General features: G+C 47.0%; 1 protein-coding gene across 1 annotated transcript in view; it reads left to right on the plus strand.

Moving 5' to 3' along the window:
- LOC144144122 (uncharacterized) overlaps window positions 1-14263 on the plus strand; it is a 29003-nt gene extending 14740 nt beyond the window's left edge. The window contains exons 3-5 of the mRNA XM_077675510.1: window positions 9112-9170; window positions 13335-13412; window positions 13887-14263. Coding sequence (XP_077531636.1) covers window positions 9112-9170; window positions 13335-13412; window positions 13887-14020 — 271 coding nt within the window. The 3' untranslated portion in view covers window positions 14021-14263. The remainder of the gene's footprint in view (window positions 1-9111; window positions 9171-13334; window positions 13413-13886) is intronic.

Genomic DNA, 14263 nt, shown 5'->3' on the forward strand with positions numbered 1-14263 from the left:
TTTTACCGCCTCAGTCGGGTCTCGGCTAGACTACGGTAGTGTTGTGTATGGGTCGGCATCAAAAACAGCACTAAAAATGCTTGACCCAGTTCTCCATTTGGGCCTGCGCCTTGCGTGTGGTGCGTTCCGCACTAGCCCGGCCCAGAGTCTGTATACTGAAAGTAACAAATAGTGCCTGGAACATCAACGAATGTACATAGATTTATTATATGCTTTTAAGGTCTCATCATTCAATAACCATCCTTTTAAACCTGTCCTCAACGATACATGTACAACCCAGCTATTCTCAAATCGTCCATCTGTTCCTTTGCCCTACTCTCCGAGGGTGAGAGAGGAAGTTTCAGGTATTTCCGTTGGGATTTTAGATGTCTGTACATCATCATCATTTTCTGACGTTATACCACCATGGCAACTGCAGCCTGTTTGTTGTGATGTTTCTTTTATGAAAATAGGTAAAAACAGGGTTCCGAAAGCTGCAATTCTGCAGCATTTCTTGTCGCTTCAGGATAAATATAAATGTGCCGAATTTTATAGCGATGCCTCGAAAACGTCAACTACAGTGTCGTGCGCCGCTCATGGTCCCAACTTTATTGCTTGCAGAACCATGAGTGTACACACCACTATTTTCTCTGCACAAGCATATGGCATTTTACTCATCGTTCAGCACATTCTTAAAAAAACAAATTCCTAAGTCCGTCATCTTCACAGACTCTTTGAGCGTTGTGCGTGCATTGTCTTCACACAGACCCAGGAAAAACCACATTGTCAATCTTGTCTTTAATTTCATAATGTCTATATATGCAAATAATTTTCAACTAATCCTGTGCTGGGTTCCAGGCCATGCTGGAATCGCGGGGAATGGGACCGCAGATGAAATGGCCGCCACTGCTGCACTTGCAAACACAGTGGACATAACAACAATACCCTACACTAACCTCAAGCCACACATCCGACAACACCTTCGCAAAACATGGCAACCCGACTGGAATACACAGACAGACAAGTTACACATAATAAAGCCACACTTAGGACAATACACTAGTGACTCACACAAAAGATTCATCGAAGTTGCCCTAGCTAGATTACGGATAGGCCACACACACGCGACACACTCCCATCTGCTCACTGGATCTCCAAGACCCCTGTGTAGCAGGTGTGGGGAGGGCCTATCCGTACTTCACATCCTCATTACATGCTAAGCACTCCAGACAGGACGCAAGCACTTCCCTCAACTCTACAGACAACACATTCCACTACACCCAGCACTCTTTCTAGCGGATGATCCCGTGATTCCTGTGCAACGCACTTTAAAGTTTCCCAGTGACATCAAGTTTTTACATCTCATTTCCTATCACGCGTAGTTTTTTAAAGCCTTATTTCATGCCACGCACCATCACAACCTGGCCTTTTACACCAGCCATCCTCACTGTCTTTTATTGATTTGACTTTTGTTCTTGCTTACTGATTTGAGTGTCTACGTTCTCACCTCTCATATTTAACCACTGTTTAGGCGCTCTTTACCCCAGTTGGCCTTGCGCCATTAACATCCAACCATCATCATTAAAGTTGCCTTGGCAGCAATGCGTGTTATGGCTGACGGACGACTACTACGGGAAGGATTCCATGTGGGGTACCACTAAAGCTTCGCTGTAAGGTGAAGTTTGTTTCATTAAGGCGAGACCTCGCTCATTTTTTAATGAGGTGCTGCAGTGACTAGAGCCATACTTCCCGATGTGATAAGTTCTATTTTTTTGACAAGCATGTCATTATGCCCCAGCACACCGCCGATGGTCAAGCGCATGCAGCGTGTAAATTCATCGGCCTTTTCGAGTAGTTATCGCAAAGCGGGGGACGCAGTAGGTAATGTATTGTTCTCCCTTTGATGGTGGTAATTTTAACAGTGAAGCTGTTTATAAAATCGTAATTTAAAATCGTAATATAAAATCGTAACTACCAAGAAATTTCCAAGCGCCCGCACATGAGCGCGGGCCTCATGGCGAGGGCCCGGCAATTAACAAAGCCAACAAATGTCGAGCGCTCGTGTATGCGTGCCTCGCAACGACCGCTCAGCGTTCTCTGCGCACGTTTGTCAAGCCAAGGACACCCACCCACATCTCTCACCATCGGCACCCACTAACCTGCTGAGGCGGAAGAGGGGGCAATAGCGCTAGCCCTTTCTCAGAGCCCTACCCCAAAAGTCATGTTGTCCGATTGTCAATCTGCTACATGAAACTTTGCCCGAAGGCATATACTAGCCAAAGCTCTCAAGATTCTGCGCAAGCATCCCGACACGTCCGTAAAGGTGGTGTGAGCACCTGCCCACACCGGCTTAGGGTGTATTGAGGTGGCCCACACAGCAGCTCGAAATATAACTGTCCGAGCAGGCCCTTTTGTTACCCCTAACCACGGAGCGCAATCTATTAGGAATAGTGTTTTTACGTACGTGGCTATCATTACGCACTACCGGCTCCTTCGCCAGAAATACCCCACAGCCCAACCCCCACTTTCTACAACGGAAGAACGATTGTGGCGGCTCCTTCAAACTAATATGCTTCCGTGTCGCACATACATTTGTCGTATATACCCTGACCAGTATACATCACCCCTATGCCCCCTTTGTGGAGATGTCAACGCCATCTGCATCAATATGTGGGCGTGCCCCCCCCCCCCCAAACACTTTACTCTAATACCACTGTTGATGAATTGGAGGCGGTGTTGGGCTGCTCTGATCCTCGGGTCCAAAAAGCCCTGGGGAACGCGCTGACGAAGTCACCACTGGGTTACGCCCAGTGGCCACCGAGCCGTAAATTGCATACTGCATCCTCGTGCTACTCCCATTTAAGGAGAATGGCCAAGATTGCGGAGACCGCCCGACAGCTAAAAAAACCAAGGAAATGCCGAGCGCTTGTGTGTGCGTGCCTCACAGCGGCTGCCCAGCGTCCACAGCGCAGGTTTGTCAAGCCAAGTATACCCACCTAGGGAGATTGGTCAAGATCGGCAAAAAGACAACAACTCAAGCGTTCGCCGTAATCGTGGCAACAGTTGGTCGGAACGAGGAAGACACGTCAAAGCGTACGTCTCTTCAACGTGATGTTCAGTGACTACCACTTCCAAAAAATGAAACAAGCTATAGCAACAATGATCCAGTAAATCTCGTTGTGGCAGCATAGAAGCAGCAAATCGGCTTCAATCCTGGTCAGCAACCTTCGTGATGGTCGTGAAGGTTGCGTACAGCTTCGCTACCTTCAAGCCTTACGCGTTAGCGTGAGCTTCCTTCATCTTTTTAAAGTGATGGAACGCTCCATCGCTGCAACCCAGTGATATAGCTTTCTGTCGTCTGACTGAACAGAAATATGCATATAAGGGAACCGCTGAGTGCCGGTGGAATACCTGTTTTACTTCACAAAGCTTGCGGCAGATGATGTTCCCGAACGCGAAATCTGCCACCTCATTACGAGGTCGAGAACTGCGGTGAACCGTATGATTGAGGCTTTTGGTGATGAAGGTGGACGGGTGGAAGATGCAGACGTCGTTGTCTTTGTGGCCGATCAGCGGCTTGTAGTGTCACTTAAGTGATGTCCCCCTCACTCTCTGTTGTGACGTCCTTTTGGTAGACGAGACTTTTGTAATGAACGGAAGTGTTTAGCATTATGAAGCAGGTGGTTGGAGCCCGCAGGTGGGTGCTAAGCCCGACCTCTGATTTTCTACTCCAGTTGTACTCGGCCGTTAGCGTGCCCGGGACGCCTTCTGGGACTGCAAAAGTGATGGGGGGCCATACGCCGAAACAAAGCGATACGTGTCGTATTGTCAGACAACCCTTGCAGCCGAAGTCGCTCGTACACATATTTGCATGCCCGCCTTTTGTTTGTGTGGCTTTTTTTGCGCAAAGGAAACGTTGTGAAATAAAGCCACCTTTAAAGTTTGTGCTATGCGGCGCAGCTGTTTCAGCGTGTCATGCGGCAAAGCACATTTTTGAGTTCGCGGCTAGGTTTGAAAAAAAAAAAGAAATTTGGGAGTGCCGCGGAGGGACCACGGACACCCCGAAGTCCCCTCGCGGACTCCTTTTGGCCTGCGCACCCACAACTGAGAACCGTTGTCCTATGCAATGCTTTGTAAACAATACGTGTGAATCAATTGGGATTTATGGGGGTATACCGTCATTTGCCGGATGTCGTCGACAATAAGCTACTCATCTTTTATCTTCAATAATCGACTGACCGATCCCGTTTTGGATCACATCCTTCAATTTCAATTCCTGTCACTAAAAGTGCACAGGAAGTGCCACTATTGTTTTCAAGTGCAAATAAATTTATTTCATGAATGTAGTTTGCACGCATTTCGGTATTCGCTGGACATCCAAAACCCACTTCAATGGTATCTCATATCGCAATGGAGTTTTTGAACACCAAGTGTGTGGGTGGCTGCGGAAAGAATTACGAAGCTGGATTTTCCCGAGCAGTTGCGAACTGGCATAGGTGCTTCATACGAGAAACGAAGTTTAATAAATAAATGCAATACATACCTAAACAGTAAAGTATCTATTAAAGCGCTAACGAATGAGGTTGGGAAGAATATTTTTTCTAATTCGCTTGCGTTCACTTAGCGCTATAAATTTGCAACTATGGTCAAACCCAAAGATGGTGTTTTGTCTTTTCTTCAGCTGCGCAGTGAATATTTTCTGTTTGAATCTTTGATGCGGATGAGCGGGAAAAAACCTATAATCACAAGATAATCACACACACTAGCGCCAACTCTGCCAGCGGAGTAGCGTTGCCGCGATTGAGGAAGCATGCCGTTTCCATAGATGTGGTGACTAGCTGCCTGCAAAAGGCCAGCGAGGTTCACATGGCGCAATTTATCAGAGAGGCAATCGCGAAAAATCGAGTGATAGCGGCATGTATGCTGTAAAGTTAGGCCGCGCGTGTGCTTTGCGCGGTCCCGACAGCAGGTGTCGCTCAACCAGGCGGCGCAGCGGTTGAGCGCCCCATAATCCGTAATAATCCATAATCCGTACTCCCGTAGTCCGTAAACTTAAACTTATTACGGTACATACAGGCAATGAAGGAAGACTACAATTTTTCATATGCATAATCATCATAGCCCTAAACACCGGCAATCATCATGGATTTTAAATTCCTTCACTTCTGTTCTTACTAAGATAATTTAGTATTGAATTGTACATTTGAGTCGCCATCAAAGAACCTTGTTTTTGGCGCTCTTTGCCCTAGTTGGCCTTCCACCATTAAACCCAAACCATCATCACACAGGGTGTTGTCCTTCCGTTACATTATTTATTTCCAAACAATTTCGGAAGTAGAACATGCTTCATCAGGGCCTGTGTTAGGATAAATTCAAAACTTCTACACACCCGTTGCGTACGAGGGGCTGCTTTACTTCTCACCCTCGTCAAGGAAGGAGTCCCTCGTATGCAACAGGTGTATAAAAGTTTTGTGTTCATTCGTGCATTATCCTTGATGAAGGAAGTTTCACCACTTCCAGAATAGTTGGGAATTAAATAAGGTAACCGAAGGACAACACGCTATCGTCTCCCTTACTATATATATATATATATATATATATATATATATATATATATATATATATATATATATATATATATATATATATATATTGAAGCGTGGTTTATTGGACCACTAACGAGCAGTTAGAGCTGCGGAGAAGCCGAGGTTCTTTGTGCTCAGCAAGCTATGTCCGACGCGATCCTCGATCGGCCCGTGCCCAAGCGATGCTTCTGCCTCCTCGTCGTCGGGCGTGCACCGCGCCGAATATCCCCAACGGGGAATTGTCCTTGCATGGTTGCCTCTGACAATTACATCAATCGCGTCCATAATCAACGCTACAATATATATATATATATACAGTGTAGCCCATTTATAACGAACCCACTTACAGCGATATAGCGGTTATAGCGAAGAAATTTCAGATTCCCGCTTACTTCGTTATAACCGGGCTACACTGTATATATATTGTATTGCGAAAGACGAGCAAGTGGCGCGCAGCCACCATGCGAGCACTAACGAACAACTGATTTGCTACGCGGCCACAACAGTCAGCATTGTCCTTGTGATTGGCGTATGCCCGCTCAAGGGGATTGACGACCTGGTTTGTACAGACGACGACGAGGCAAAAAGGTCAGCCACCGCAGCGGCATCGTCATCGGCATGAAGCTCGTGGAGTGCTCGAGACATTCTGCCGGCTGGGCCACCGATCCGTTTGCCACTTCTGAGTGCCCCTCCTTCCTTCCGCTGTCAAGGCAATAAACCCGCCTTACATTTTGGTGGAGGTGCGGGGTACGACTCCGGAGCTCCAGGCTTGCGGGTGCACTTGCGGGGTGAAGCTGAGGAGCAGGACGAGGACGGAATCCGCACACTCCACCAAAATGTAAGGCGACCAGGCGAGGCGACGAGATGGCTGCACAAATGAACGGTTCCCTGTACATAATGTAAATATATTGGCTTTTCCCAGACGACGGCCTCCTCCATTGCCTCCCTGGACGTTCCTCCACATGGTGCTGAGACTGCCGCGCTACCGGCTGCAACAGCGCGCGAAGTTGCAACCTTCATTTTGCACCATTTCATCCTGCGTCATGGCGCACCACGGGAACTTCTCAGTGACCGGGGCCGTGTCTTTTTGTCAGAAGTGGTCGAGGCTCTTCTCAAAGAATGCAACGTCACCCACCGCAGCACTACAGCCTACCATCCCTAGACTAATGGGTTGACGGAGAGATTTAACCGCACCCTTGGCGATATGCTCGCCAAGTGTGTGTCTGCTGACCACTCCGATTGGGATGCGATTCTCCCCTTCGTGACTTACGCGTACAACACCGCGACGCAGACTACTACAGGGTTCTCGCCTTACTTTCTCCTCTATGGCCGGGAAGCATCCTGCCCTCTTGACACCATTCTACCCTACTGACCCGACGCTTCCGAATACACGCCTGTTTCTCAACTCTGCTGCCACGCTGAGGAGTGTCGTCAGCTTGCTCGCAGTTTTACCTCCGAAGACCAATTCCACCAAAAACATCGGCGTGACGGTGACAACCCACAAGTGACTTTCTCTCCCGGCTCTCTCGTATGGCTTTGGGTACCCTCCACTACACCTGGACTTTCTAGCAAGCTCCTTTCCAAGTTCCATGGACCGTACCGCGTACTCGAACGAACCTCCTCCGTTAATTACGTTGTGGAGCCGCTCACCCCGTCGCCTGACCTGCGCTGCCGCGGACGCGAAACGGTACACGTGCATCCCCTCAAGCCGTACTACGACCCTTCCGTCGTGACGTGCCCTTAGGTCGCCAGGGTGGCTCCCTTCGTCGTGGGGGTAATTGTAGTGCGAAAGACGAGCAAGTGGCGCGCAGCCACCATGCGAGCACTAACGAACAACTGATTTGCTACGCGGCCACAACAGTCAGCATTGTCCTTGTGATTGGCGTATGCCCGCTCAAGGGGATTGACGACCTGGTTTGTACAGACGACGACGAGGCAACAAGGTCAGCCACCGCAGCGGCATCGTCATCGGCATGAAGCTCGTGGAGTGCTCGAGACATTCTACCGGCTGGGCCACCGATCCGTTTGCCACTTCTGAGTGCCCCTCCTTCCTTCCGCTGTCAAGGCAATAAACCCGCCTTACAATATATATATATATATATATATATATATATATATATATATATATATATATATTTCTGGCGAAGGAGCCGGAATATAAATATATATATATATGTATATAGCGAATCAGAATAGGAAATGAGGGGCTCGTAGAAATAACACAGAAATAAGGGTTGGCAGCCAAGAAAACCTCGGAAAGCAAAGGGGAGGTTGTGGTAGGTCATTGAAACAGATAAAGAATTTGGAAAGAAAGAAAGAAAGAAAGAAAGCAAAGAAAAAATGCCCGCCAGGTGGGATCCGAACCCACGACCTCCAGAATACCGGTCTGGTGCAATAACCACTACGCTACCGGCGGGGCGATTCCCCCCCCCCCCCCGCTTTCTGGGGTATTTATGTCAACGTAATTTTTTTGACATTGACATAAATACCCCAAAAAGCGGGGGGGGGGGGGAATCGCCCCGCGGGTAGCGTAGTGGTTATCGCACCAGACCTGTATTCTGGAGGTCGTGGGTTCAAATCCCCCCTGGCGGGCATTTTTTCTTCGCTTTCTTTCTTTCTTTCCAAATTCTTTATCTGTTTCAATGACCTACCACAACCTCCCCTTTGCTTTCCGAGGTTTTCTTGGCTGCCAACCCTTATTTCTGTGTAATTTCTACGAGCCCCTCATTTCCTATTCTGATTCGCTACATGCATAGCGAGGGCCTCTGTTCTGGCAGTTTTGGTGCAATATGGAGCTTAAGAGGGTTTAACGCTGGTTGACCACTCTCGACATGTCGTAGACACTCGAGTCACGGCCCGGGGGTTAAAAAGAAGGTCCCCTTCACCCCGAGAAGTCAGAGTGGCGCTGGCTACCACCCCCAAGCACAGGAAAAAATTACATTGACATAAATACCCCAGAAAGCGGGGGAGGGGGGGAATCGCCCAGCCGGTAGCGTAGTGGTTATCGCAGCAGACGGGTATTCTGGAGGTCGTGGGTAGGAATCCCACCTGGCGGGCATTTTTACTTCGCTTTCTTTCTTCCCAAATTCTTTGTCTGTTTCAATGACCTACCACAACCTCCCCTTTGCTTTCCGAGGTTTTCTTGGCTGCCAACCCTTATTTCTGTGTTATATATATATATATATATATATATATATATATATATATAAATATATAGCGAATCAGAATAGGAAATGAGGGGCTCGTTGAAAATAACACAGAAATAAGGGTTGGCAGTCGAGAAAACCTCGGAAAGCAAAGGGGAGGATGTGGTAGATCATTGAAACAGATTAAGAATTTGGAAAGAAAGAAAGAAAGTGAAGAAAAAATGCCCACCAGGTGGGATCCGAACCCACGACCTCCAGAATACCGGTCTATATATATATATATAATGTAATGTGCGTGTGTGTGTGCGTCTACGTGTATTTGAATACAGATTTGTATGCAGTGAAATAGCCAATTTTGGTATTTTGTCTAGTAGTTATAGATCAATTTGCTTCTCTTTCAGCTATATATACTACCCTGCGCAAGGGCAAGCGTACTTGGAAAGAGACCTTGGAAACGGGAGTAAGTCTGTGTACATGCACTACGTTTGAATGTTGGCGTCAAGCATTATGGCTGTGCATCTTCTTTGGTAGATAGGAAGAGACGGAGCATAAAAAAGCAAAGCGCCCATCTCCCCGCGAGGTGGGCTCGAGTAAATGCGTCGCATAGGGGGTGGGTGTATTGCGTTAACGTTTAGTGTTTGGGGAGTTGGTGGTAGTGAATGCGTTGTATCAGCAGCTTCTTGACGTAGTTTGAATGAGTCAAGGATATAAGGCGCGTTCGTAGCCTCCCATTCTGTGTCGGCTTTGTTGCGCAGTGGGTAGAGCACCATGTACCTCGCGTTCCGCCCACAGGTAGTGAATGCGTTGTATCAGCAGCTTCTTGACGTAGTTTGAATGAGTGAAGAATATATGGCGCGTTCGTAGCCTTTCATTCCGAGTTGGCTTTGAGGCGCAGTGGGTAGAGCACCATGTACCTTGCGTTCCGCCCTCAGGGTCGTCGGATCGAAACCAGGCGCCGGTAAGTATTATTTTTTATATAGTGTAGGGGGAGGGGTGCGGACCTGTTGTTGAGAGCGAGGAGGGTAGCGTGATGCGGGAGAGGACGAGTGGGGGAGAGGGCGCACCTGGAACGGCTGTTGCGGACGCCGAGGCACGCCGACAACGCCGGGTGACATCGTGAGTTAAAGAAATGCTCTGCATTTAAAAATGAGGCTCAGAAAAAACTAGTTAAATCCCCCACACAGGAGCACCGACAAGTGGACAAGTTGGTATGGAGACATACTAAATAAAAGCGCAGAAAAACGCTGGACAAAGAGAAGAACTACACAGGACGAGCGCTTACTAACAACTGAGTTGAATGAAACCAAAAACGAAAAATCTCGACACAGCGCACCCTTGTGGCGCATCATACACACAAGACTGACGTAATTTAACAGCAATAGGGAAGAAATCAGCATACCCATGCGCCGCAACAAATTGCCCGATGATCCGCACGAATGTTAACAGATCGATAACATGAGCACGCGAGGTGGCAGAGGCTTACTTTATCTTTTTGTGAAATAAGAATGGAACTTGTGTAAGCGCCCTATCTGTCGCCCTCCTTAATGAGGAAATCGCCTATCTTGAAGATAGCGTCCAGTGAAAAGGCAGTAAATTTCTCGGATTCGCAATGTTCGGTGCTGATGTTATCGATCTGTTAACATTCGCATGGATCATCGTGCAATTTGTTGCAACGCTTGGCTTTTCTGATTTCTTCCCGATTTCTGTTGAATTACGTCAGTTTTGTGTGTATGATGCGCCACAAGGGTGCGCTGTGTCGAGATTTGTCGGTTTTGATTTCATTAAACTCAGTTGTTAGGAAGCGCTCGTCCTGTGTAGTTCTTCTCTTTGTCCCGCGTTTTTCTGCGCTTTTATTTAGCATGTCACCCACGCAGGTAACAACGTGAAAATTTGGTGGCGGTGGGTGGCGACACCGCATAAATTCAAAACTCACACAACGTTTTGTGTATGCTGAAAACCAAAAACGGTGTCAAACGTGATTACGGTTGGGTCACTGCCGATTAGTTTGTCATAGGACTCACAGATGTAATCGCGTGAATGAAATCGAGGCGTGGTGGAGTCTAGGTGAATTGTCTTCTTAGCTAACTTTTTGGCATTAAAACAGTCTCAAAGGAATATTGGCGCCAAGAAAGGGGACTTCCGCCTATATGCCGCAACCGTTGCCATATTGTTCAGCAAGCGAGCAACACACTCGTATTTCTTGTGTTCGAGTCGCGCAAATCTGAAGTTTCATTTTCCACCAAATCTGCTTTGCTAATAATTGGAAGATTGATGTGTAGCAGCGGTGGGAAAGATAACTAAGGAAAGAAAGCCTGGTGAGGAGAATTCGTGTCGCATGTTTACTGACATTAGTTCGTTAACAATTTCGCTTGGAACTATCTATAAAACTAATTAGACTACTTTTACTCCTTTTGAACGCTGTCTCAGCGCTTGTTTGGGTTATAAGACCTGGTTTGTAAAAACAACTGATGGCAGCATGCTACTTAGTCATGGTTCGAAGGCTTTGAAATAGTAAAATACAAATAAGTAAAGCACACGATTTTCCTCGGCAGTGTCGCGTGGTACTCGCGGGCCTGAGCAGCACAAAACGCCAAGAAAAGCAATTTTACGGGGAAGCCGAATGAATCATACACAATTCATAATCATTGTTAAAGGGACCCCGAAAAGCTTTGTGAAGGTGGCAATCAAATGCATTCAGGTGGTAGAGCACATAATGGGGGATTTTTGTACCAAGTGTGAGCCCCATACGTTGCACAGATAATTTGTAAACAATTTTTGAAGATCGCCTTTCTCAGCCGATGAGCGCGACGCCGCAGCGAGCCGACCGCGGGTGACGCAACGGCGACCGCGGGTGACGCAACGGCGATCGCTGCTGACGCAACGGCGAAGGCGCCCCCTGATTCGCCCAATCGCCGGCAAGTTCGGCCGCCGGCGGCGTCACTGCCATTGGCTTCCGGCTGCTCTTCCTCCTTCCTGCGCGATCACGAGGCAAAGGCGGCAAAGGCGGGTCCGCAGTGATTGACGCGAGCCTAGGCGCAGGAATGTAGCTAGCTGCTTTGAAGGAGGCAGAGAGGGAGGAGGAGTCGATCGGCAAGTGGGGAGAGGTGCATTTAATTGCTTCTGGCGCAGCTAATACTGAATGTAGATCAATAATTCCAACGGCATTGCATCGCTATATTGGTGCTACGTGACAATACAGGCCTTTTGTAACTTTTACAGAAGGCTTTTCTGGGTCCCTTTAAGCATTTCATGTGGGAAATCTTCACGATAATACAGATGTTTTGGTATGCGGTGGGGCTGTACATCAGCTGCTTGAGGTAATACCGGTCACGGTGGTGTAATGTCGCATGAAGTAACCAAGGTCACACTGTTGTCTGCCTTCGCAACACTGTGGCGATACCTCCTTTTACAGCGTGACGATCGTAAGTCAGGTATTTGCAAGAAGTTCTAGGAACGTCCCAGCGAAGTTGCGATTAGGCGAATAAAATTTAGTTTTTACAGTTACGACAAGGTAAGGTAAATCCGCTAAGAAAATCGTAACAGGTTGAGCACGCGCATGAATGAATAGGACGAGAAAGTCTGCACAAGCGAAATATTCGTACTTCTTGTGCGGCAAACAAATTGCTATGCCGCAGTGATACTGTAGGGACTGGCATCCTCATTGCCATTGTGTAATGCACCGAACACAGACAGTTGCTAGAACTACATTGTCACGACATTCTAGTGCACCCAGTAGTTTCAAGCACTAACCAATATTTTGTACCAAAACGCATTAATTACTGTTTTGGTGATGTTAGGTCTTTTATTATCACTTCATGGGACTACTAATTCGAGATTTCTCTTCATCCACGATGACTCTGCGGAGGGGGGGGGGTAATATAATCCCCAGATCATCTGCATGTGGGTTCTTGTGTTAGCAAGTAATTCGCTCTGAAGGGCTTTCCTCACTCACCAATCAAGTTTTTCAATTTTATGCAGGCGCACTTGAATTCTACTGCATCTATTTAATCAAAAACGCTGCATTCATTTTTTCTTCAGAGTTCCACCCAACCGCGCACATTCCTCTAAAGTAGACAAACGAACTTTGAAAACACTATAATGGCTTTTTTTGGCCAAGGTGACCTGGGGCTAGTAACAAGCACAACTGTGCTTGAAAAGGTCCCTGCCGCAAAAGATGACCTTGTGATGACGCGACTGTTACGTTGAGAACATCTTTATGAGATCCCGCGAGCCGAATAATATGAACAAGCTGAATGAACAGGTGCAGGTGGAAGTAAGTCCACGTTCCATATTTAGATGCACCACTCAATAGCGAAATATGACCTGAAAGAAGGCACAGAACACGCGGCGACTAAAGCAATACCTTGTCTATGTTGGCCGAGCTAGGCATACAACACTGGTTCTGGGTGAATAGCGCATTGTGTTACTTTATAGGCATTTAACGTATGTTTTTAAATAATAAAACTCAAGACTACCAGAATATCTTTTAAGGAGGAAACTTCTGCGAACCAAAATAATGCGCACCTTCAGGCCTTTTATGAACGCTAACTACCTCCGTTGGTGTTTAAGGTAGACTTTCTATACCGTATATAGAAGGTAACGTTGTTTTCTTTTTTTTTTCAAGCCAAAACCAGGTCAATCATTCTTGACACCGACAACTGCAAATACTTCGTTCAAATTAAGTGCTACCCAGACGGATCAGGTGAGAACAAATAAACATGTTGCTCGTATTCTCACTGTGCTCAGAGATAACAGTTTTTCAACAATACCAAATTCCCAGCTTTTCTGCCGCACGGTAGAACTGAACAAACAAAGAGCTAGTGCTATAACTGCATGTGAAGGTTAGTGTAAGTGGCAGGTTATTTACAAACTGACGACGTACCGCTTACTACGTTTTGAACTATGTAACCTGCTTGCTTCGTTTTAAATTATCTGTGATGTTGAACATGTGCGAGCGTCGATGAAAATGCCGGTTCGCTATGCTCTGTATAGGATGGGGCTGGCAAGAGACATTTTCGCAGCTCATTGCTCGTTCGAAGACTGTTTCACCTGCATTTACTACGAAGGGGGGGGGGGGGGCACGCCGATGTCATGAAGTTGTTTCAGTGACCCTTTTGGAATCACCGAATTTGAGGGAGGAATAAAATCTCAAATATAATTCTTGTTTTTCTTTCAGTGTGGCGTTACGTGACATACAAAAACTCGTGGACCCAGTCAGAGATCGAAGCATTCAAGAAAAAGATTCAGAAGGAAAATTCTCTGAAGTTTCTATCATGTCTGACGTTTAACTGCGCCAAAGGTGCTCCGTAACCGACCGTAATGGGGTGGAATGCAGTACGTGGCAATGACAAATCTGCTATTTTGTTCGCCGGCAATCTCAAACAAAGAAACTTGGAACAAAGAAAACTAGTTTGTAAAATACGTCTCGCCTAACGACCGTTGTTGCTTTTCTGACACCGCTTACGAGGAGTTCTTCAATGGTATAAGCAGGTTTTGTATCATGCCTGAAAGTTGTACTGATGATAGTGATTAAGCACTTTTACGAATAAACGG

Source organism: Haemaphysalis longicornis, unplaced genomic scaffold (assembly GCF_048455015.1).
Source record: "Haemaphysalis longicornis isolate Haplotype H1 unplaced genomic scaffold, Haemaphysalis longicornis Haplotype H1 scaffold_62, whole genome shotgun sequence".
In the NCBI taxonomy this organism is placed as follows: Eukaryota; Metazoa; Arthropoda; class Arachnida; order Ixodida; family Ixodidae; genus Haemaphysalis; species Haemaphysalis longicornis.